We start from the raw sequence: 23,159 nt of genomic DNA on the forward strand, positions 1-23,159 counted from the left end.
GACTCAGAGTATTCATCACAATAAAAAAATTCATTTATTGGCAGTAAAAAAAATCATTATCAGCACCCAAATCTCTCACTCGCATTATGCTTTGAAAAACTTGCAGTCCAAATATAGGTCAAAGGTAAAACCCATACTAGAGGTGTGGTCATAGCACCTGGCCACACCATGTAAATGAAGGAGAAAAATGAGACCCAGTTTCTGACTGCATTTACTGACACATACTGCAGGCACAATCTGTTCACAAGAATTCCCAAACCTACTCACGTAGATACAGTAGTCCTAAAACTATTTGGACATTTGTGCCATACTCTATAACTCTGTAACATTGTGTTAGGCAACAAAATGTCACACCAACTGTTATCTATTTTAAACCTACCATTCCAACACTGTAATTCTCTCTCAAAAGGCGACCAGCAGTTACAGAATGTTGTGCTGTTTGCAGACGTCTGCTGGTTCGCATCCAACATGCCTTTGTACACTTCTGAGTTCATGACGTCATCAGTGAACACAAGTTTAAATCATTTTTGGGGCCACTGTACACCGCCCTGTTCCAACCCTAATCTAACACACCTGACCCACACTAAGTATATTAAGTAGCATCTATTAAATCCTGTTTCACTATACAGGGTCACTGATGTAGAGGAATGCAAATAGGTACATGCACAACAAAAAGAAAACAAAAAAATAAACCAAAAAACAGGCTTGTAAATGAAAGTAGACACATTAGTTAGAGATTTTTGGCATGATACAATACAGTACATTCAGTTGTGGTATAACAGAGTCTCTGAGGCTTGTTCCCCTCTGAAAGAAAGCTCCAGCATATTGCACTATAGTGTGACTGTTCAGTATTGCAATATTTAAACTGTGATTAGCTCATTTAATCTTCATCGCTGCTCCAGGCGTCTTCGAAAGCAGGATTAACCGCATTTTGGGCCCCACCCTGCGAAGAAATGCCATTAGTCTGACACTTCACATTCAAGCACTCTCAAAACACTGATGTCTTATTAATAGTATTATCCAAAAGAGGCATCTTTGCAAAAAAGGATAATAATTAAACAGTATGATGATTTCAGTATGTGGCTGATTTTTTTAAGCACAACAGGTATAGCTAGACCTGCTGGATTGCTCCAGAGATCTTAACTCTATGCCTGATGAACAGAGAGGAAAAGTGACCTGTGAAGTATGCACTGTGACGACCTGTTTATCTGCAGGGGTCCCCCTGTGCGTCATGACTATCAGCTGCAATCTGAATCTGATCTGAACTCTTCTCTTCGCCTACGTTCTTACAGTGACACGTACAGTGGTGTGAAAAATACAACTAGCTATCTTTTATTTATTTAGTTAAATATTTCATTCCAGAAAAGCTGATTCTTACCCCAAACTAGCATTTTTTAGTAAAGAAAAATGTATATTTTCATTCTTTATAATGTTTCTGAGGGTAAAAAGCCAAAATTAAAATGCCCCTTACAACTTTATGATTGTAGCCCCTCTCTCTTGTTTTTGTTCATCCAGTTAGTGGATTCTCCAGGCCCGGTGCCATAGGGGGACAAAAGACTCTACAAAATCTTCATGCCCCCTCAGTTTTGGACAAAATGATTTTAAACATTAGTGTAGTTTACTTTTGCCATTACAAAATACCAGATCATTATCTCCAAAGACTTTTATTGTCATTGTGGTCAGGTACTATTGTTACATACTGATATAAACATCATCATATCAAGCGCTTGATTTAACCACGCATGCAAGTACAGTCTGTGTTTAGCTCGAGGAACTAAGCCCCTTTACTAAATACCAATTGTCCAATTGTAATTTAGCTTAGACCAATATGCCGCATGCTGGAAAAATTGAATTTTGCTCATTTCCTAAGTATAGGATCTGGATTAAACACTGTGGCAGACCGCATCACCAATTAAACTTGTCAAAAATCCAAATAAGCTTTCTTAGTCTGGCTAGCAAACAAAGTCCTCTTAGATTAGTCCCCCGCCACTGAAAATATGATATTTGCTGTAATATGTGGGGCTTGGGGTTAGGTGCATTTTTTTTATTGAACATTAATATGCTTTTGGTTTATGCGTATGTGATAATGCTGAGGCTTGCTACTGCTGTAGCAACCATCAGACTGCAAAATTTCATTCAGGTCACCTGGATAGTTGCAAAGTATGTTTTACTTAAATCATCACTGCCCCCTGTCAGAATTTCATGTGCCCCCATTCAATGTTACTCAGTGCTGACTCTGAGAGGCTCTCGAGAGAACTGTAACTTCTCATTTTGATGTTGGTTTTTTTAGTTTACTGCCTGTTATTTATCCACAGGTCTTCCGCAAGTACTGTCCAGCATAGTCTACTGAAAGTGCTTTAGATATCGCTTTAAAAGCCACTTAAAAGCTGCATTTGAATGAGAGGGCTACAATAGCGAAGCGACACCCTAGCAACATATCGAGCATGAGCTGCTGGGCTTTAGCCTGCACCACTACGAATGGTTCAAAGGGTCAAACTAGGAAAATACGTTAATGGTGTTAAAAAAAATCATTGTGCCGTTAATCATTTATTGCATTAATAACACATTACCTTTGACAGCACTAGTATAAACACATTTATAAATATAATAAATATTTAAACATCACCAACTTTAAAAAATAGGGGAAGTTGTTGACGCAAGCTAATGCTTTGCTTCAGTTGAGAACTTTGTCAAAGAGAGAAGTCTGTTGGTCTTAGTCTTAGTCTAAAGCAGTCCATAAGGTAAAGAAAGCGCTAAATAATTGTCTACATTCTTCCTCCAAACAGAAAGCAAAATGTAATTTTTGCTGTGTGATCCCTGAATAATTCATACCACTCAAATAGGACATCTTGCAATTTTTTACACCTTACTAGATTTGCGCATTTATGCAAAATACTGGCTTGAATCTCAAAGTGAATCAAATCAGTAATAACAAGCTTGTATTAAGAACATTTTGACTTCACCCAAAAGGTAAGACATGTTTCAGTCAATCTGTTGTCTTTTTAAAGGCTAGCATCCTCACTAGGAAGTTCATCTTATCTACAAGATAAATATGCAGCAAGAATCAATAGGTGTTGGCGCCCAACCTAGACACCACCTCTAGCTCTACGATACATGGCTGTCTCGCAGGTTTGAGAACCCTAGGGGATTGGTTCTTTGTCTTCAAGCTGGCCTACCTTTACAGAGCCAGCCCCCTCATCCTCATTGTCAGGTTGACGTAGCACAGGCACCCATGCCAAGATGTTACAGTCCTTTCCACCACTGTAGAGCTCCTGAGAACCACGCACACAAGAGACACAGACGTATAATGAGCAAGTGTTTTCTCTGGTTCGTCTTTGGTTACAGTGTCTTTGTACAGTGTAATCCCTGGAGACAAGCTGCTAATGTGTGTTCCTGGATAAAATTTAATTTCATGGGAAAAGGCTAACATTCCAAACACTAGCCTAAGAGGTGGAGTCTAGTAGGCATTGATACAGGACTGAAGTTCAGCTCAAAAGACACCGTTACCTGATATTCATTACAGCAAACAAACAAAGAGGTAGCAAGGTATTAAAAGCGATTTAAGAAACCATTATATTACACTTCCCTTGCTCTTAACAATGATTGGGCTGTTGTTCACCAGTACACTGTAACATCTTTTTAAAAGTATAAGTAATTTAAGTACTGTGCCTTTAAATGCACAGGATCTTTACATAAAAATATTTAAAATAGAACATTCAGTGTGTTTACTGTCATGCAAAAACAATCGCTCATCCATTCACTCAGAAATGCTCCTGTTACCTGATAGTCTGTGTGGAACTCACAGCAGTCTACATTATTGTAATGTCCCCTCAGCATAGTGACCAGTTCACCGGTGTGAAGGCCGTACATGGCCACAGAGCTGCCACATGGCACAAAGACAAACTCTGGGCTGCAGCCTCTCGACACGGTGAACTTCACACCTTTACGGCTCTCGTTAACCACCTTCCCATAGTTAACCTGAGAAAAATAACACAGGAACTCCAGTTACAATAAAAGGTTAGCAATATGGCAAAAAATAACATCATGATACTTGAGGACATTTTTGCAATACACAATACCTGTCATTTTTTTTAAAGGTTAATAAGCTGAAAAAGACACAAACTAGTAGAACCAAAGTTCACAAGCAATCAGCATCAAACAACTCATTCCAGCAATCCTCCTGCCGCCCAACACTACTGTAGATATTAAGTTGTGTGATAGTAATGATAAGTCACCATTTTCATCATTTTTCTTCATTCAAATTGTATTCAAAATATCAAGAGAATACTGAATTGTGAACCCAGCATCATAAACCAAATCGTGGGCTGAGTGTATTGTTACACTCTTACTAATTAGTATGAGAAATTAGATTATTAAATTGGCCCCATGTGAAAAAGTAACTGCCCCCTTTGTTATGCAATCAACCAATTAACTTAAGTTAGTTGTTAAGCGGGACCAATTAAATTAGGCATACAGAGGCTTGATTACTGCCAGCTCTGTTGAATATAAACATCACTTAAAAAGAACCTTTCCAGCACTATGCTGTAATCAAAAGTAATTCATAAAAGATAGGAAGTCAGTCCATTCAGGAAGTCACAAAAGAAACCAGATAAAAATTTAAGGAACTGCAGGCGTCACTTGTTTCAGATTAGGATCAGCGTTCATGAATCCATCATTAGAAGGGACCGGGGGTGGGGGGGGATGCAAGGTGAAAACCACTGTTAACTAATAGAAACACAATGGCTCGTCTTACATTTGCCAAAAAACACCTTGATAGACCCCAAGCTTTTTGCGATAATGTTTTGGGGGCTGCTGAGTATCTTAAACCATTTAGTGTGACAAATATGGAAAAATAGAGAAAATCGGGAGTTGGCAAGCACTTGTTCAATGGCAGTGTATGTATTAACATTTTAGGGTAAGACCAACTCTACATCATCTTACTTATTCTAAGACATTTGATAAATGTGTTTTCAACCTGAATATCTTCTTCATCTTTTTCTGTCACAAGGAGCCAAACAGAAAGAAAGATGCTATCTCAGCTGACAGAAGAATGACAGATTTTCTCCCTTAAAGGCAATGACTTTTGCGTGAGAAGTGAAGCAGCAACACCTCTTTTTTATGAACAACAAATTCAGACTCTGACAGAGTGTTTACAAAAGTCCAAAAGAGAAAAGCTTTGTGCCTCAAGTTCAGCCTGAGGTCTCCTGGTTTGGAGTAGAACAATTCATGTAGCAAAGCACATTCTGATTGTACCTACAGTGCTCATGTTTTTCTGCCTACCAGTGTGTTCTCGCCAGTGGCGCTGTTCCACAGCCGCATGCGGTCGTCTGTGCCTGTGGTGAGGAGATAAAGGCCGTCATCGGTGAAGCACAGGCCATTGACGCGTCCATCATGGGCTGTGTTCACTGAGGAGAGAGGTGAGAGTCACCAAAAGCACATAAACGTCTATTAAAGCAATACAACGAAATCAAATTTTCCTCACTTTTTTAAATAAAAGTTACGTAATTATATAAACATTGTTCAAAAACATTTTTGTTTTTTTATGACACATTTTCATACATATGCCTATTACTATAAAATTTTAAAGTTATAAAGAAGGTTTCAACGCAGACTGCTTTTTGAATGAGGCACAATACAGGGCAGACAACCAGAACAGCACTCATTTACATACAGTCATAAGCAAAACTTTGAATACCCTGGGTCAGTGGTACTGGACCACTCAATCTGTTCCTTCTGCCTTCCTTTAGTTCTGCATAATATTGTGAACATGCATTATGCAATAACAATAACAACGCACTCAGCAAAACAAAAAGTACAGTAATTAAGATCACTAGATTCACAGCAGCTTGTTAATGTTTCTATAGCAGTTTATGATGTTCTTGTCAATTTGCACTGAAACGATCTATGACTGATGGTCAAACATGCCTCTGTGCAAAAGTTCTGCTCATATTATCAAAAAACGGCAGGACCTGGAAAATTGCTGGAAAATCTTAACTGGTGAACCTTTAACTACAGTAAGGTCTTAAAACATCACTGAAGCGAAGCACATATGAAAACTCTATGGTACAGTATATGTAGTTCCATCACAACTATAGTGAATGGGCCTACCTGATTCAGAAGAGGCCTTAGACTTGTCCCCGTTGTGCTGGTCTAATGTAAAGAGGCTTCCAGAGGCCCGTCGCACATCCCATACACGCACCCTGCTGTCAGTACTGAGGCAGAGTTACAAGGCACAAACTAAATTACCCACAATCCTTGTTTAATACATTACTTTACATTATGACTAATTATCATTACTGATGATAATAACAATAATAACAACAACAACAAGTAAAAACAAAGAAATGTGTGATGTTCAATTAAGTGTTTGTATTTATCTTATTTACCTAATAATTATCTTTGGACAAAAAACTCAAACAAGTAAGTGCTGCAATCCTGCGACAGAGGATGATGCCATGTTTGCTTAATTGTTTTTCAAGCAGGTTAGACATTGTTATGCTCTCAAAGGACTAATTAGCCGTTTCTTTTGCTAGAGAGCAGATGAGCTCCTTAACCACTAGGTGATCTGTAAGTGCACTCTAATTCAGCACTAAATTTGGCATCAAAACTTTAAACATGTAAAACAGATACTACAATTTAAGTTGCAATCACAAATGTGTAAAGTCACTTTCATTGAGCATAAACCATTAAACAGTATTTTGACATACGCATCATTCTCTTTTTTCTCATTTATTTGACCAATCATTCTCACGTCGTCTAGAAATTCACGTTTATAGAACATTGAGTACTGCCACTTAACACATTGTATCTCTTGCTTTGGGTGAGCAGTCCAAGTTTTTTTCTATGAACGGTGATCACATATGGTGACCGGCCTTACCTAGCAGTGGCCAGGATGTGCTCATAGCGTGGAGACCACCTGACAGAAAGAACTTCCCCTCTGTGACCTGAACAGACACATAATAACACAAACCTCCTCATAAAATTCCCAGTACATTTCTTTCAGCAGAGTTTTACAACATTTTGTTAGTGAGTGATGTTACAGAGGTTTGTGCTTCAACAGAGTGTCCTTAGACTACCCTCAGTATGCTGCTGGGACTAGAAATAATGTATTTTTGCAAAATGGGAAGAAAGAAGACACAAATGTTGACAAAACGTTGACAAAAGCAAGAGCCAATTTTTGCCATTTGAAAAATACTCAATATATTATATGCACAAACATGATCCTACATCATCACCCTTACTGTGTTGTCTCCAATCTCTGCAGTGAGTGCATTACTCACCCTGAAGGATGTGAATACGGGAACCAGACTTCAGATCACACAGCTGGACTTTAGGGTCTTTGGTACCAACTGCCAACACACAGCACAATGGAGACAATTGAGAGTCTTTAGCAGAACAAGACAAACTCAATCCTAACAGACAAAAGAAGCCTCATAAATACCCTAAATTAACCAATCCAGTATAGATTTGTACAGCTAATTTGGCTTACATCAGATATGCTGAATATGTTCATTAACTGTACAAAATTAAAACTTCCAACCATGAGACAAAAAGTGCCAATAATACAAATGATTCAGTGATCTTCAATGATTCAATGATTCAGGAACCCTTTCCTGCATTTCTGTTGGTATTTATTTTTCTACCTGAAGACTTAGACTGAGACATATAAATGAAAACAGAGTTCAAAACGAATTGTTTTTGCAGCCACATATCAATAACTCATTTATTCCAAAAAGTGAGAAAAATATTTCCAAGGTATGGGCCCTTTATTTATTTCTTTACGTAATTAGGTCTTATTTTCAGTGGAGAACATGCTCCCTCTTAAGTGTGTTGAAAGTTAAGGTCACTTTGTTACTCTTACGTCCTTGACTGTGGCTTTAAATCATCAAGTAAAAACATATAAAAATATCATTCAAAATACTAAAAAAACAAGAGTAAAGGATAAATATGAACAACTTATGTATGAATGTATGAATAATTCTGTAATAATTATCCAAGTATATTCTGTATTTACAAAAACAACTATGTAACAACACCTATAGGAGCAAGCGGAGCACAATAAAAGCCATTGTTTAAAATGCTTAGCAGCATCTTTGTTTCTGAAAAACAAACCTGTTAGTCCAGTTTGTTGGAGATAGCAGAAACGCATTAGAGCAGAATAGAAATGATAAATATGAGCTCAAACACTGGGTTGTTTACTCTAAGGCCTGATTTTATAAAGCAGATGGAACTCAAGGACAGTTTCGATTAAACTGTGTGTGGAAAGCCACAATTACATATTATAACATGTAATCAGGGAATATGTCAGGAAATGCCAAATGCTCAAGAGTAAATGCTGCAGTATTTTCACTGGTGTCTTATAACAGAGACCCAAATTCCACATGCAAATAAAGTCACATATATTAACTCAAAATAAAGGAAAGAAAAACAAAGAAACAAACTGTTGTTTATGCTAAAAAAAATAAAATAAAATATATATATATATATATATATATATATATATATATATATATATATATATAGCATCTTCAAATTAAAACTTCTTTTATCTTTAAACTTTTTTTAGGACTTATATTTTAGTTTGTAAGATTTCATTTCTCATCGATAGTAATTTAAGCCTTTTTCCAGTTTATTGTAACTGCATTAACAATTTTAGTAAAACAAATTAAAGTTGAACTTTTTATTATACTTAAAAATTAAATTGACATGACAAACTTTAATTACTCTGGCAAGCTATTTTTCCTGATCACAGGAATGCAACTTACACATGTGAAAACTGAGAGGGAGAGAGATAAAGGTACATAGGTGTTTAAAACTAGCTCTTCCTGCTCTGGCGTGGAGGCTGGTGACTGAATTCCTCTCGTATCTCTCGTACCTCTGCTGCATTCTTCTGTTCTACCTTTGATTCAGAGGTGCACAATCTGGATAGATCTGTGCTCCATTAGATGCATACATTTATCAGGTCCATATCCTATGCTTTCTTTTATTTATTCTTTTTTTATATTAATATAAATGAGCTCTGTTCTGATTTACCGCCCTCTATTGGGCCTCATTCAAAAAGCAGACCAGGCTAAAACCTTCCTTGTAAATTCAATATGAATGGGCAGATCTAACCAGGCTGTGGGCTGAATAGGTAAATGCACTCATTTTGTGACAGAAAAAGAATTTAAAAACAATAAGAAGAATAAAAGAATTCATCCAAAACAAGTTTTTATTTTCCACATATGGACTGGGGAGTGAATGGTATGTTTTGAAACTTTTAACAATGCTTAAATATTGATTTAACCTCAAAAAAGCAAGGAAAATTTGTTTTTCCATTCTTTTCAGTTTTTTTTTATTATTACTACATCATTTTAAAGTAAAGAGTGTCTCTTATAACCATTGCCATTATGGGGACACAGGGTTTTGTTACATCAGAGATGAAATATATATTTTATATTTTGAATGCACATGTACACATTAACATCAATGCTATTCATAAAATAACATCAGTGCAGCGTAAATGCACACAATTAGTTAGCATGAAGCCTGCTCTTACTAAGCCTCTCTGTCTGTCTCTAACGCTGAGAGAGAGTTGAAGTCATAAACTACACTTTAAAAAAAGATTGTTCTTCAAGGGTTCATCTACTGTAACAAGTTTGACATTATAACAATTGTAGATCCCCTTTTGGTGCTGTATACAACCATTTTAAAACAAATATTCTATATACAACCATATACAACACATTCTCCAATAAATCTAGAACCATTTCACTAACAAACCATTTAAGCTTAAAGTAGATCATGATTTTAAATAGACCGATTACCTTTACTAAATAACCCTTGAAGAACCATTTTTCAAACGTGTAGTTCATTCTTAGCAATGCATATCTTTTTTTAATATCTATCAGTCACTGACTGCTTAGCTAAGCAGGCAGAAAACAGACCGAACACTAAATAAACACACCTGCTATTAGACTGTGTTTCCTGGCAATAGGTGACATATGGTGGCAGTAGACATTCCCTTCAAACTGGAACGCTTCAGCTGGCTAAACAAAATATGTAGAATATTTATTAAACCTTTGCCTAAAAAGACACATTACACCATAAAGTTTTAATAGTAATATTACGACAAACAAAATTACAACTGGACAGAAGATGCATAAGATTGCAGAAGTGAACCCATGGATGTATTTACATCTGTTCGTCGGTTTCAATGGCAGTAACAAATCAAACACTAGTGGCCTCATTACGCACGGGCTGAAGATAAGAGACATTTGACACTCCTATGGCTGGCACAGTTTGAACAACAAGCCAGCATCGTGATGGTAATTTAACTTGTTGAGTGGTGCGTCATTTATAAACAAGTGCAGTATTAATGTATCCACTCTACAGAGGATCACAACGTTTCTTCAAACAATGCACTGTGTACTTTAAATGTCTCTATTTATCCGTAAGGTAGAACTAGTAGCATGCCAGATTAAATCAGGGGGTGGAGATTTAAAGAGAGAAAACAGACCTTCAAAGTTTCTGTGTCCCAAACTTTCATGGTTTTGTCAAATGAGCTGGACACAAACATGCCAGTGTCATGAGGGTACCACTGGACTGTCTCCACACTGAACTTGTGCACATAACGACTTGACCTAAATACAAACAAACAAAATGAATAATTTAATTTCCAGTCAAAACAAGACATTAAGTTTAAGTTATTAATTTATGTGTCAAAAAAAGCAGAAAACAAACACCTAACAGAAAGTTACACAGGACACTCAAAAAACTAAATATAACATTATTTTCAGAATTTAGTGTTTTTAGTGCTTTATTACAGCTTTCATCCTTTTCAGGGGTCTTGCTTTTAGTTTTTCAAAGAAATCTGCAGGGATATTTTTCACATTTCCAAAGTTCGGTCTTAGAAATTGGTTGCATTTTCTGTTTCTCATGTTCCGAGCAATCCCCATTACAAATTTAGACTCATCAGTCCATTAAATCTTACCGCACATCTCCAGACATTTCTTTTTTTTGCATTTCCTTTTCTCGGTAACAGCTTCTTGACACCTGCACATCCTTTTAGACCCACAGCATTGTCTTCTCACAGTGGAAGAATGCAGTTTGATAGTCTCCTATCTCTTAAAGATGAAAGCTTTAGGTACTGTTTATCTGATGGTGACAGTTTTGGTGGTCTAACAGCTCTTACATGGTTGTTAGGAGTCCCATTTTCTCTATAACAATTTTTGAAGTTTTGGAAATTCTTCTAGCCATGTTAGATGCACATGAGGAAAAAAAATGCCAGACAGCTAAGGGGTGTTTGTATAGTTGCTTTTGTGAATGTTTGTGTCTTTTTAAAGGAGAACATAATGTCAGTGACTCCTTTGGGAATAGCTTTTTTTGGGAGGACACTAGTAACTGGTTGCTAACTGGCTTTAACTGGTTGGTGCACAAAAGTAAAGAGTGAACTAATTAAATGCTGATATATATTAGTGTTGGTGGCTTCTGTGTAATTTTCTGTTAAATATACATTTTCTGCTTGTTTTCTGACACTGAAAAGGAACATGTTGCTTAAACAAAAGGGTGGTCTCTGACTGTTGCACAGTACTGTATATTATTAATAAAACAATACGCTTGACAGTAAAAAAACAGTGCTATGTGCTACTTATGATTTAGGGTAATACTGGCACCTAGTGATCATTAATCAGAAGACACAAGCACATCAGCCCTACCTGCCCACAGTGCAAACTGCTTTGCATGTGTAATGTGGCTTCTTGCTGTTGTTTTCCAGGTCATAGATCACAATTACTCCATCTGAGCCTCCTGACAACATACTACAAAGCAGAAATTTGGTTATACGTAGCTCAGTTCTGGTCATCATGAACTTCTGCACTGCATAATTGAATGTTTTTCCATGTTCCAAAATGCATAACTCAACCCATTCATTTGTTTTAAAAGGCTGTTTTGGAGTAGTAAAATTACAAAACTGTACAGTGCTGGCAGAATCCATAAGAAGGAGTGAAGCATCATTGGACTAGCAATACAAAATTCACTTGTAAGCAAATATTCCAACAGAACATGACTTACTATCTCCCTTCAATGACCTCAATGTCAATAGTGTTGATTCCATTCCCATGAATACGTTCCACATCTCTGTCGTGATTTAACTCCAAACTCAGCACCCTACAAGGACAACACTTCATCACAATGATGTTCATTCACTCATGAAAAGTGACAACTATGTTCTTATTATGGGGACTGGCAAGTGTTTGCCTTCTATTAAAAGAGCAATCCGGCCTAAAATGAGCATTTAGTAAGTTATTTGTTATGTTATGTAGTATTTTGTAGTGCAGCACGTCACCCCTCAGCCTCACTGGTTTGACAAAATACATAATTTTGTATCACTTTCGTGTTTTCATCCTGGAAACGATGCTTAACAAATCCTGAAAGCCAGCCACAGATCCAGAGGTTAAAAAATACACCTGTGGTGCTAGTTAGCATTAGTTATACAGTACTAAATACAACTGGTCATTTATGTTAAACAAATAAACCAACTAGATAGCAAAAAACAAACAACCCACTCACAGGTATCCACCACAAAGCACATGCAGTCTGTCAAAATTTACTTCCACGTTCAAAATACCTCATAAGAATGGGCTTTTTCAATAAAAGGGAAAATCTTATTCTAGGCATTCTAGTGAGTACCACAGAATCGATGTAGGCAGAAGAGTAGACATGTTTACAATAGATGTAGCGATGTTGATCTGTGTTCATTTCACCGGGGTTGCTTTTAAGTTAAAATCATACAGCAGTGCCCGCATAGAACGCAACAAATCTACCCAGCTAAAAATACTTTATAAAATTTAAACAACCCAGAGACAGCCTTTCACCTATTTTGTCATTGTCAATATGTAAAATAATTTTAGCAAAACTTCAGTGCCGTTATTGTTCATAATAATGAGAAGTATTGTTTATTGTGGAAACATGTATTATTTGGGAAAATCACAGAGCTAAATACACACATGTATATATACGACGAATCTTATACTTTTAATGGCTAAGTTTTATATTCATAAGTGTATATTGTCCGGCAAAAGGCCCACTGTTGTTGCCTTTGAAAAGGAGATGGAACATTAACGTTGTATTGAATTAATACAGCCCTCTTTAAAACAAAAATGCATACACTACAAGATTTTTGTGTAGTTATGTATATCCCCCAGGCAAATGTATTCATGTAGTTATGTGTATAGCATTTTTATATTCATCTGATGTTTTGCAGTATGTAGCTCTGTACTAACTTATATATTTGCTTCAATAAAAAACGCAACAAATCTTACCTTCTTGTCGACTCTGCTCGTCTCAGGCGAACTGGGTCGTCTACACCCGTTTGTCGGGCTGTAAGAAAACTCAGCATGTTTGCAAAGTTGAATATACAGCCATTTTATTTAACTTATAGTACCACTACTACTGTAGTCTGTCTGTTTGGAGAACTGGTTAGCTAACCTAGCTAATTAGCTAGCCAGCCTCTTGAAAATGCTAGCTAGATATCCCACTCCGTTTCCTGGGCCGGTGAAACTTTCGTGTTGTAACGTTACTGTTAAAAATATTACCTAAAATCATAATATCTTAAATATCACGGAACACTAAAACTACTTCAGCTCTGAGGTTTGATTCATTGTTTTGTAACGTCAGTCAGCGTTGCTGCTTGAGCAGAAGCCGTCATGTTGTTACGTATGTCAACAGAGGTGTAAAGCGATTTGTGATTGGTTGGAGCGATTCAGCAAGCCAATCATATTACGGCTTCTTTTTCTGTGAAACCGTTGCGCAAAACCCTTCACAGTGTGCAGCGCCACCAGTAGGGCTCGAACGCGGCTAAAGTCAAAACATTGACATCAAAACTGCTCCGAAAAAAGTGTTATAATGAGCCGTTTCACCTCTCTTCTGCGGAGAGCGTTTGGAGTAGTGAAAGAGCATGTTGGAACAGACCATTTTGGAAATAAATACTACTACATACCCGAGCAGAAGACATGGACAGGTAGGTTCTGCACATTTCTAGAAACCTTGACCTATGCTAGCTTCTCCAAGCTCAGTGTTTTTCAACCCGGGTCGTGGAGATCCACTTTCCTGCTTATTTTAGTGCGTTTTCCGCTTAAACACAGCTAATAAACTGAGTGATGGACTGCTAAGGAGCTTGCTTGGATCGGGTGTGTTGGGAGCAGGGAAAACACTTCAAAGTGCAGGGCAGTGGGCCTCCAGGACCAGGGCTGAGAAACACACCGCCCTAGCTTGTTGTAAAGTGAAGTTTTAGTCTGTGCTTTACGATTTACTCATTAATTTTATAAGCATAATTTAATTATTTTCCATGATCGGGACATTACGTCTAATCTGACAGCAGTGTCTAGTGTCTAGTGTCTAGTGACAGTAGGATTACTGCTTACTGCCCTTGACACCTCCAGGACACTGAAATCAGTGCCATGGTTTAATGTCATGCCACATCATTCAGATCAATGTCTTTTTTTCAGTGTAGTCACTGATTATTGGTCGACATCTTTAATATCTGATTATTCCCTTCATCATTTTCAATATTTGTTTTGCATTTCATATATGGCATGGCAAGGAGAAAGGGTGCAAAATTAAAAAATGTTACAGAAATCACTGTATTTTTTCATTCTGCTCCATCAGTTAACATCTGTGTTCTGTTTCCCCTGATAAATTTAAGGACGGGTTGTTCGGGCTAGACGGTTGGTAGAAGCCTCCAATCCATCAGAGTTTGAGTACATGGAAGGACGCATTCCCTCCGAATGGGATGGTAATGCATTTGGCCCACCTTCACATATGGTGTAGTAAGGAGAATGAATATCAGCCTCCTGGACAGGGATTAAGCCAGGTCCTGGACTGCATTTTTATTTTTGTTTTTTTCAGTGGAAAAACTCCTTTCAGAATGTTGTGTAGTCTAAGACTGGGGAATTCCACAGATTCTTTAAAAAAATGGCTATGGTTACGATGCAAAAAGAGTCATTCAGAGTTGTTTGGGTTGATGGGAAATGCAGTGCTCTGTTCTAGAGGAACTTACCAAATCAAAATTGTTTACAGGACAAGACGTTTAATGCCTCTAAAAGCTACCCTGCAGAAAGTTATAACATGAAATTCATTACAATTATGCAGACTAATTACTGAGACATTGATTTACATTAGTTCTAATGTAAGATTTTGACCTAAAAAGTATTTTTAAAAATCCATTCATAAAGGAGAGGCATACAAAAGGTGTGGGGAGGCAAAATAGTCCCCAAAGAAAACATTTTTTCTTTTTCTTTTTTTTTCTACAGATTTACCTCTATTTTATCATTATAAGTATTACCTGTAAAACCTCAGAGATGTGTATGTTCTTCACTGGTCATTTGGATCGTAAATAAAAAAGCTATAACAGAATACTTCCATACTAAATAGTATGTCAAAACTAGTACATCACTATTATAAGTGCATTTAGTAGCTTAGTATGCGGTTTTTGATGCAGCCTGTAATTGTACAGTAAAGCTCGGGTTTCTGTCACCACCACAGTAAGGAAATCGAAGTTGGTAAGTTTGTCTTTAATGCACCATTTCAAGTCAAACCACTCTGAATGACATTTACATCTTGGGGACTGACTTTTGCAGAAATTTTAAAAAATTGATGGAATTTGCCCTTAATCCTTGACCAGGAACCTGACCCATATAGAACTGGGTTACAGATATCATTTCATATGGTGGGAGACTTGGCAGGATAGAGTAGTAGTAAATAAGATGTGATTTACTCTTTTAACAGGAAAGTGGTCTGTTTCTAATTACAATATTAGGCTACACCGCATGACTGTAATTCACTGAAGACAGATGCTGGTAATATGAAAAGGAAATAGTAATTAAATATTTAATAATTAAATAGTAACTTTACAGGAGGAGGTAAACATTTTCTTAACTGAAAGTAAGGTAATTTAAGATTTTATTTCAGGTAATTTTGTAACATTTCTGGTCCATTTATGACAAAACGTTCACACAACGAAATAAAGAAAATGAAAAAGTGGGGACACATGGTTTTGATATGGCAGAAATTATGTGCTTTGTTAGATCTAAGGTAATGCAAATTTTTATACTGTTTGCTTTGTTTCTTGCAGCTTGGATTAGAGGTAGACGCAAGGATCCACCCACTATAGAGGTATGAATTTTTTCCATTTGTGGCAATGAAATATGCTTAAAACCATTGGTCACCCACGTAATCTTTTTCCCAATATTCTAAAACACATACGGGTATAAAGGGCAGTATTTCCTGTTTATTAGTACTTTAGCAGGGTAACTAGCACATTATATTGATGTTCCATATTAGACAGATGACTATGACAATGATACATCACATTTGATTTTGATCACCTTGTTTCTTCTGCGAAGGAGCTGCTAAAGAACGAACGTTGCAGAGAACAAATCAAAATCAAAGCCAAGGAGGCTGAAGAGAAGGACATGGCACTGCAAGCCAAAGAGTATGAGGAGGGACTAGTTGCTCGACCTTTACAGACCCAGATTACAGGTCACGCTGCTGCCACGCAGTATGGTCAACCAGAAATCAGTGAGGATCCTGTTAGCACTGCCAATACGTTCCAACCAGGATCATGGGCACCGCCCAAAAAATAGGACCTTTCCAAACCTTACTGTCACTCAAGTGCAGGACTATCACTTTGAATGGTGAGTGTATTGCTCTTTGCTGTAACTTAGAAAATGCAAATTGTCCATTATTTAATGAAAAGCTAACTTTTATAAAGTTCTTAAACAAATCCCAAACTCCCAGAAGTCTTGTGTTAATATGGCCATTTTACAGCATATTGTAAAATTAAAGATTAGTTACTTCCTCTGTCCACTACTTTTATATTTCAGTAAGAAACAGGAATCAAGCTATGCTTGAGGGAAGTTTGATGCATTTCCTTATGCGATGCTACAACAGTGGTCACCAACCCTGGCCCTGGAGATACACTTTCCTGTGAAATCTAGTTCCAATCTGCCACCGCTGCTCCAGCTAATTAACTTCTTCAGAAGTTCTTGATTGGCTAAATCAGGTGCATTAGTGTAGGTAAGGAGGAGACCATGCTAGACACAGGTTGGAACTAAACCCTGCAGGAAAGTAGATCTTCAGGAAGAGGCTTGGTGACCATTGTGCTAGGCCATCTCTGGCTAAGTGATAGTAGTGATTAATAGGGATTAATAGGAGAGCAAAATCAGATGTATTTGCACCTTATATAAAAATGTGAATTGATAAAGTGTGTTTAAATACCTTGCAGTCTCAAAATGTTTGTTTTTAAACTTCAATTCTGTAATACAAATTCATTTCATTAATGATGGAGAGCCACAAATCTCAAACATATGGACAAAATTAATAATAAAAAAAAACTTCAGTGGATTGGAGGTGGAAAAACATCAGAAAAATAACTGGAATGCTGAGTGCTGCAATCATAGTATGATACTGTAGTGAATTTTTCAAAGTATGGATAATTTCCAGAAAAACTCTGCAGTCCTGCCATTGAGTACTCGATTAATCAGCCCACACGACATGCACTCTCCAAGCACTTGATAATGCTGCTGTTAAGCCCTGTTTCACCCCGGCCCCGCAAGAGCTGGACTGGGCTCTGACACAGCTGAGAGTGGGGCCTTGTTAGACACGGGAACACATAAATTGATCCCTCTGCATCCCATGACATTTCAGTTCAATCCTTCTTGGCTCTCTTGGCCTTTGCTATGTTCTCCTGTCGCTTTTGCTTCTTTTTCTGCTCACGGTCCCTGGCCTCAATCATCTTCGCAAGTTTCCAGGAAAGCAGAGCACTAGCGATGAACAGTGGAGTCAAGGCCAGAATGACTGTAGTGAGGAAGCCATATGGGTCTTTAGCTGCCCACTCCACTACATACTCTGCCCAGGCTTTGATATCAATCATCTTCTGATAAGTGCCGACGTCCAATGAAAATGCTAGAATAAGTTGAAGAAAAAAAAAAAGGTAAACGTGTATCAATTATACAGCAGTAAACAAACATACCGTAAAGCACTTAAAATCAAACCAATAAAAAACAATCCACCGCAAAATAGATAGTTGGCTGTAGCCCAAATGTTGCTGTGCCGTCCTAGTTGTTCAGTCACACTAACACTTGAAGTATGGAACAGCGGCCCGAGTGCCGGTTCACACAGCAGAACAGCGGCTTATGTGCCAGTACACACGTCTTTTTACCTTAGTTAAGTCTTTCATTCATTCATTATTCATTCACTCATTCAACCTTTATTTAAACTCAGAAATACATCTGATATATGGTAAAGGCCTTATTTACAATACAGCTGAGTACAAAATTAAAATAGCAAAACTAGCTATTAAACAGCACAAATAAGACATTTAGTTGAATGGTAATGATTACACAAAAAAAAGAACCAAATTGGTGAAATAATAAAACCTTAAAAATAAAGAAAACAATTAAAACATAAATTATCAACTAAACATGAACAAATAGAAGTGAGCATTTATTCTAGCATGAAATTAAAAATTTTAAGTGCCCAAAGGATAAAAATGAGGTAAGCTTTAGATTGTTCTGGATGTTATTCTATATTACCGGTGCACAGTAAGTATTTTCTAAACTCAGGAAAAACAGTCAGCACCTGCAACACAATTAAATCATTAGAAGGTGTTGTGTAAGAGCCCCTATTAAGACAACAATGAAGTAATGTAAAGGGGTAACAACAGTAAGGCCTTTTAAATAAATAAATAAAATCCAGCATCTTGTACGGCTTCCAAAGAGAGAGGGCCACCCAACCTTAACATACAGCTCACAATGATAAGTATTATAATTGTCACAGGTATTTAATCCGAGTGATAAACAAAGCACAAGGGCCTAAGAGTCTAAACTGAAGCATGCATGTATGTCACTGTAGTCCAAAACAGAAAGGTCAGTTGCCTCAATAAGCATCCTTCTGCAATGTCTTATTTATTTTAATGTCCTTTAGTCTAATAATTTGATCCATTATTATTAAAATTGTAAAATATCCATCTTAATTATGTTAATTCCTCTTATGTTCCTGTTACCATGAAAAGTGCATTTTCTGTTATATACTACAATTTACCTATTTGAAATCCAATTTGTTGTCTTCCCTTTTTACTTTTTGGAGTACATCACATCAGATAAATCATGAATGGGTGCTAAATTACACAATGTTGATTACATCAAAAATCTTACCTGGCAGGTCTATATTAAAAAGAAAAATGTTCTCATGGAAAAAAAAAACATTATGTTAATTTTCTGTCTCAAAAACTCTTTAGACACTTATACTACATTATGTTACAAGATTTCCTTCGCTTGGGTGGGTGTGAAGGGCAAGGGTATTGAGTTTACAAATAGAGGACTTTGGAAAAATGTCAAGGATTAAACTTCTGAAAGACTGTACAGCATCTTACTGAAACAAATGTTATTCCAGATTAGAATGTGGGGTATTTTACAAAACAGGATTTCTCATTTAGCCAAATAACTTAAGTATAAAGTTCAGGACTGTCCAACAGAGTGCATAATTAGCAATTAATCCTGTTTATCTGAACTGAATAAAAATCAATCTCTTCATAGGTTTTGATATTATTTTTTTTAAGTGGCACTGCTGATGCTTCAGCTCTGCTCCAACTGGACAGGCTTAACTTTAGGCTTAGGGTATCTGGCTAAACTGAAAAATCCTGCTTTGTGAAACACCCCTGTGCCTTCCTGCTCTGCATAGTTTAGTTACTCTTACACACTTGAGCTATGTTGTTAGCTAACAATCTCTCCCTTCTTGAGCTAAAAAGTGTGCATTACAGGTGAAAACAAAAGAATATGCAGTGCAGGAGGTCAGCTACAGGGCAAAGTGTCAAAGCCTGTCCACTGTCCGTGTCACTTTAAGAAGTCGATATAAGGATGAGTCACTGATAACCGATAAACGATAAGTTGTGTACATCCGGAAAAAAAACTTTTTATATAAAACTATTTTTATTACAACGTATTATATCGCCTATAATAGCCGCTGTTTTGCTGTGTCTACTGGTGTTACGGTAAATTCAGTTGCTCTGTTCCGGTAATAACCTAGTGTGACGGAACTAAGTGGGGCAGCACAGCAACATCTCGGCTACAACTCCTACTGGAGAAATAATACATTTCTGGTTACCCATCATTAAAAGATCATTGTCTGAGTTTCGTCAAAAAGCGTTAATGACTAATAAACGTGATAAACAGATATGCCATCTGAAAAGCTGACAGCTATAAAGGCGCGTATACTGGCTGGAAAATTCAGTCAGAGTCTACCTACAACTGTACTAGCTAGCTCGTTAGACGTCTTACTGCCGCGATTTGCCAGCCAAATTCTTTCAGCTGATTCATTGCGTGATTTCTTATAAGCTTAAAACGGGGTTAATCATTTTAAAGAAGTACTGCTACACTGACCAGGTGACTTCCACGCCCTTTTTAAAGCATCCTCCTCTGATCCGCTAACTAGCATAACTTTATTTAGCTAACGTTAGCTAACTTTAGCTTGCTGGCTAATTTAGTTCTGCTCGGATGAAATGGTCTAGTTAAGGTGGTTTTCTGTACTGCCTAGCATATTTGCGACCTGGTGCTAAAGTGCGAAACAATGGCTATCAGTTTAAAGAAAAACAGACCAACCTTTGAAATAAAAACTCGAGCGTCTTTTCGTGAGCGACTCGCCGCTTAACGCCAGTCAGCTGCATTCACAATGAAGGCGGAAGTGAAGCGTCACCCGGACGTGTGATGCTTGGTAGTCGTAGTTTTTTGCTGCCCAGTCTGACCACTAGATTGAGTTTTAGTTTCAGCAAAAAACAATGAGCCCGTGTTTAAGTATATTTCTTTTTCGTTTTTTTTTTATTTAGGTAGATAATAGATAATAGCTTGTAGTAAGTGTGCACATAATGCAGTACAAGACAGTCTAATGCTAATTCAACTGCTAACAACACTAAAATGAACGACGACAACCACAACAACAATAATAGTACTAACAATAATTATTATGATGATTATGCAATAAATAATACTAATTATAATATATAAAAATTCTGTATTTAAATAAATAAAGAAATAAGTTATTGTAAAAGTTCACATGTTACGTGTTAGAGAGTTAAACACAGCTTCAGATATGTTATATGTTAATATGTTGTCGTTGTTGTTGGTGGTCTTCATATTCTTCAAAATCAGAATCACATGAGTTTGCCAAGTATGTTACGCAATAAGGAATCTGTCTTTGTGTGTTCACATATGGATTACGTGTAACATACTAGACAGACCAGACAAGTACACAGTCTATTAACAAATATTAACAGTAAAATTATAGTAACTTAGTGAAACAAATAAAAAATAGGATAAATAGAGTGAAGAATAAAACAGTGGATACAAGAGAGCCAATGAGAAAGGAGCTAAAGAGAGGGATATGTGAATATATAGTGTGAATAAGTAATGTGAATAAGTACATATATGCAGGGTCTGAGGAAAAAAAACTATTATTTACAATACATTACAGGATGACATACAGTATATGGTGTAAATAAGCACTGTGGTTTGGAGGAGTTATACAATCATACAGTCAGGGAGGTTGGCTGGGTTACAGTTGTGCAAATAAGCATTTGGCTACTAAACACTGATAAATAATTATCCAAAGGGTGCCAGAACAGTGTAGTTCTTTGCCAGTGAGGTATGGAGGAAAGAAAACGTTTGCAAATTCTCAGTGTGTAAATCAGTAATGCCCATGCTATCCACTTGGGGGCAGTATACTTGTAATGGCAGGCTATCCAGTACTGCCGCACCCCTACATTCCCTGCTCACACACTGCTCCGAGTACAGGCATCAGTTTTAGTATGTTTTTTAGTATGATAGGCATTTTCCTGAACCTCCATGTTACTAAGAGGGTGAGGAACACACAAAGCACTTTCAGCCAAAATTAAAGTAGTACGATATGAGAATTTCAATGTCAAACATATTTTATTAGATTTTGTATAGTATCCATTTTCTTTGTTTCCATGTCTGTTTATTTCCTCTCATATACTACTTCAGCTCACAGAATCCCTGGTCTATAGATACAGTGCAATTATTTATTCTTTGTTAAAGAAATTAAATAATGGAAAATTACAAATTTAGGTTTGTAAAATGGAAAAAGGTATAATTCAAACTGTCTGCAGATAGTTTTAATAATAAAACAGTAAAAATAATAACAAGAGAATGTGGATAACAAATATGAATAAAAGCATTAAATAGAAACAATCAAATAAAATAAAAAAGGAAAAAACAAAATAAAGAAGTATTTAAAATTGTAGTTATCAATAAAACATAATATATGAAATAGGAAAAAAGCGATTGATAATAAAACCTTAACCAGCCTAAATAAATATTTTTTTTGGTAAAGAGTTCCAGTTCTTTGGTGCAGAAATCTGTTTCACCAGACATTTTGTTCTGAGAGGTTCCTGGTTTGGTAGTCCACTGTGTATCAACTGAAAGCTGTCATAAACCTGTTTTATCAGCTTCCTCTGGGCAGATGGTTTCATGTTTCAGTTTATCTGGAATATCAAACTTGTGTTGGATAGTTTTTAATGCGTTTTTTTACTCAAGAGAGAAAAGAAGAGCTAAAGGAAACGGATTGATGTTATGTCGCCACAAGTGTAGCATTAATGCAATTGTTACATTTAATTGAAAAAATGATATTTCGTTTTTTAAGATGCTATTATGTGAACATATATGACTGTACAAAAGCCATAAGCAGCCATAAAGATTGTTTGATTAAAACTATTTATCTTGGATGTAAGTTTGTTTTTGCCTGTAAAAAACACTGTATGACATTAGAATAAACACAAATGAACACGAATACAGTCAGTCATTTTCTCAGATGGCCTAAGACTTTTGCATATACATGTTGTCACTATCTCCAGAAAACTTTGATAGATATAGGTGATATAATTTAACACTTAAAATGTTTGTTATCCTTTATTTATTGAAATAAACAGAAATGCAATTTTGTTCTGTGGAAAAGAAAGTGCACCCCATATCTCACTGCTGTCGGAAGAAAACCTCATATCACCGTTTTTGTCGTTTTTTATATTTTTAACAGAATTTAAAAATACCTGTAGCCCTTTACGTTGTGTGTAAATTTCATGAAGTATGGACCAAAACAAATGCTCCAAAATG

The 23,159-nt window shown here is 36.6% G+C and overlaps 3 protein-coding genes across 4 annotated transcripts; 1 reads left to right on the plus strand and 2 right to left on the minus strand.

Moving 5' to 3' along the window:
* Nucleotides 1–11: 11 nt before the first annotated feature.
* Nucleotides 12–13,681, minus strand: ercc8 (excision repair cross-complementation group 8). 2 transcript variants are annotated; one of them, XM_036579434.1, is made up of 12 exons: nt 13,302–13,681; nt 12,052–12,147; nt 11,697–11,798; nt 10,499–10,622; nt 9,947–10,028; nt 7,281–7,349; nt 6,878–6,944; nt 6,109–6,212; nt 5,281–5,333; nt 3,781–3,978; nt 3,177–3,272; nt 12–943 (listed from the first exon to the last, which is right to left on the minus strand). In XM_036579434.1, the coding sequence occupies exons 1-12, from the start codon at nt 13,376–13,378 to the stop codon at nt 881–883; spliced, it is 1,131 nt and encodes a 376-aa protein (XP_036435327.1). In that variant the 5' UTR covers nt 13,379–13,681; the 3' UTR covers nt 12–880. The 2 variants fall into 2 exon arrangements, with proteins under 2 accessions (XP_036435327.1, XP_036435326.1); XM_036579433.1 differs by having other exon boundaries at nt 5,281–5,405.
* Nucleotides 13,682–13,802: 121 nt separating this feature from the next.
* On the plus strand, nt 13,803–17,257 carry ndufaf2 (NADH:ubiquinone oxidoreductase complex assembly factor 2). Its single transcript, XM_036579436.1, has 4 exons — nt 13,803–13,999; nt 14,684–14,773; nt 16,112–16,152; nt 16,383–17,257. The coding sequence occupies exons 1-4, from the start codon at nt 13,885–13,887 to the stop codon at nt 16,620–16,622; spliced, it is 486 nt and encodes a 161-aa protein (XP_036435329.1). The 5' UTR covers nt 13,803–13,884; the 3' UTR covers nt 16,623–17,257.
* Nucleotides 17,258–17,351: 94 nt separating this feature from the next.
* Nucleotides 17,352–17,939, minus strand: smim15 (small integral membrane protein 15). The gene has a single exon (XM_036579437.1). The coding sequence runs from the start codon at nt 17,909–17,911 to the stop codon at nt 17,687–17,689; it is 225 nt and encodes a 74-aa protein (XP_036435330.1). The 5' UTR covers nt 17,912–17,939; the 3' UTR covers nt 17,352–17,686.
* Nucleotides 17,940–23,159: the final 5,220 nt, after the last annotated feature.

The sequence above is a fragment of the Colossoma macropomum genome, unplaced genomic scaffold (assembly GCF_904425465.1).
Source record: "Colossoma macropomum unplaced genomic scaffold, Colossoma_macropomum, whole genome shotgun sequence".
Taxonomy (NCBI): domain Eukaryota; kingdom Metazoa; phylum Chordata; class Actinopteri; order Characiformes; family Serrasalmidae; genus Colossoma; species Colossoma macropomum.

Bases quoted from the DNA above. Each gene is read 5' to 3' on its own strand.
- ercc8 (XM_036579433.1), bottom strand. From the start codon at position 13,378: ATGCTGAGTTTTCTTACAGCCCGACAAACGGGTGTAGACGACCCAGTT. The intron at 12,148-13,301 runs GTAAGATTTGTT...TTGTCCTTGTAG, and splicing joins CGAGCAGAGTCGACAAGAAG to GGTGCTGAGTTTGGAGTTAA. The intron at 3,273-3,780 runs GTAACAGGAGCA...CGTGGTTCTCAG, and splicing joins AGTTCCACACAGACTATCAG to GAGCTCTACAGTGGTGGAAA.
- ndufaf2 (XM_036579436.1), top strand. From the start codon at position 13,885: ATGAGCCGTTTCACCTCTCTTCTGCGGAGAGCGTTTGGAGTAGTGAAA. The intron at 14,774-16,111 runs GTAATGCATTTG...TGTTTCTTGCAG, and splicing joins CATTCCCTCCGAATGGGATG to CTTGGATTAGAGGTAGACGC. The intron at 16,153-16,382 runs GTATGAATTTTT...TCTTCTGCGAAG, and splicing joins AGGATCCACCCACTATAGAG to GAGCTGCTAAAGAACGAACG.
- smim15 (XM_036579437.1), bottom strand. From the start codon at position 17,911: ATGATTGATATCAAAGCCTGGGCAGAGTATGTAGTGGAGTGGGCAGCT.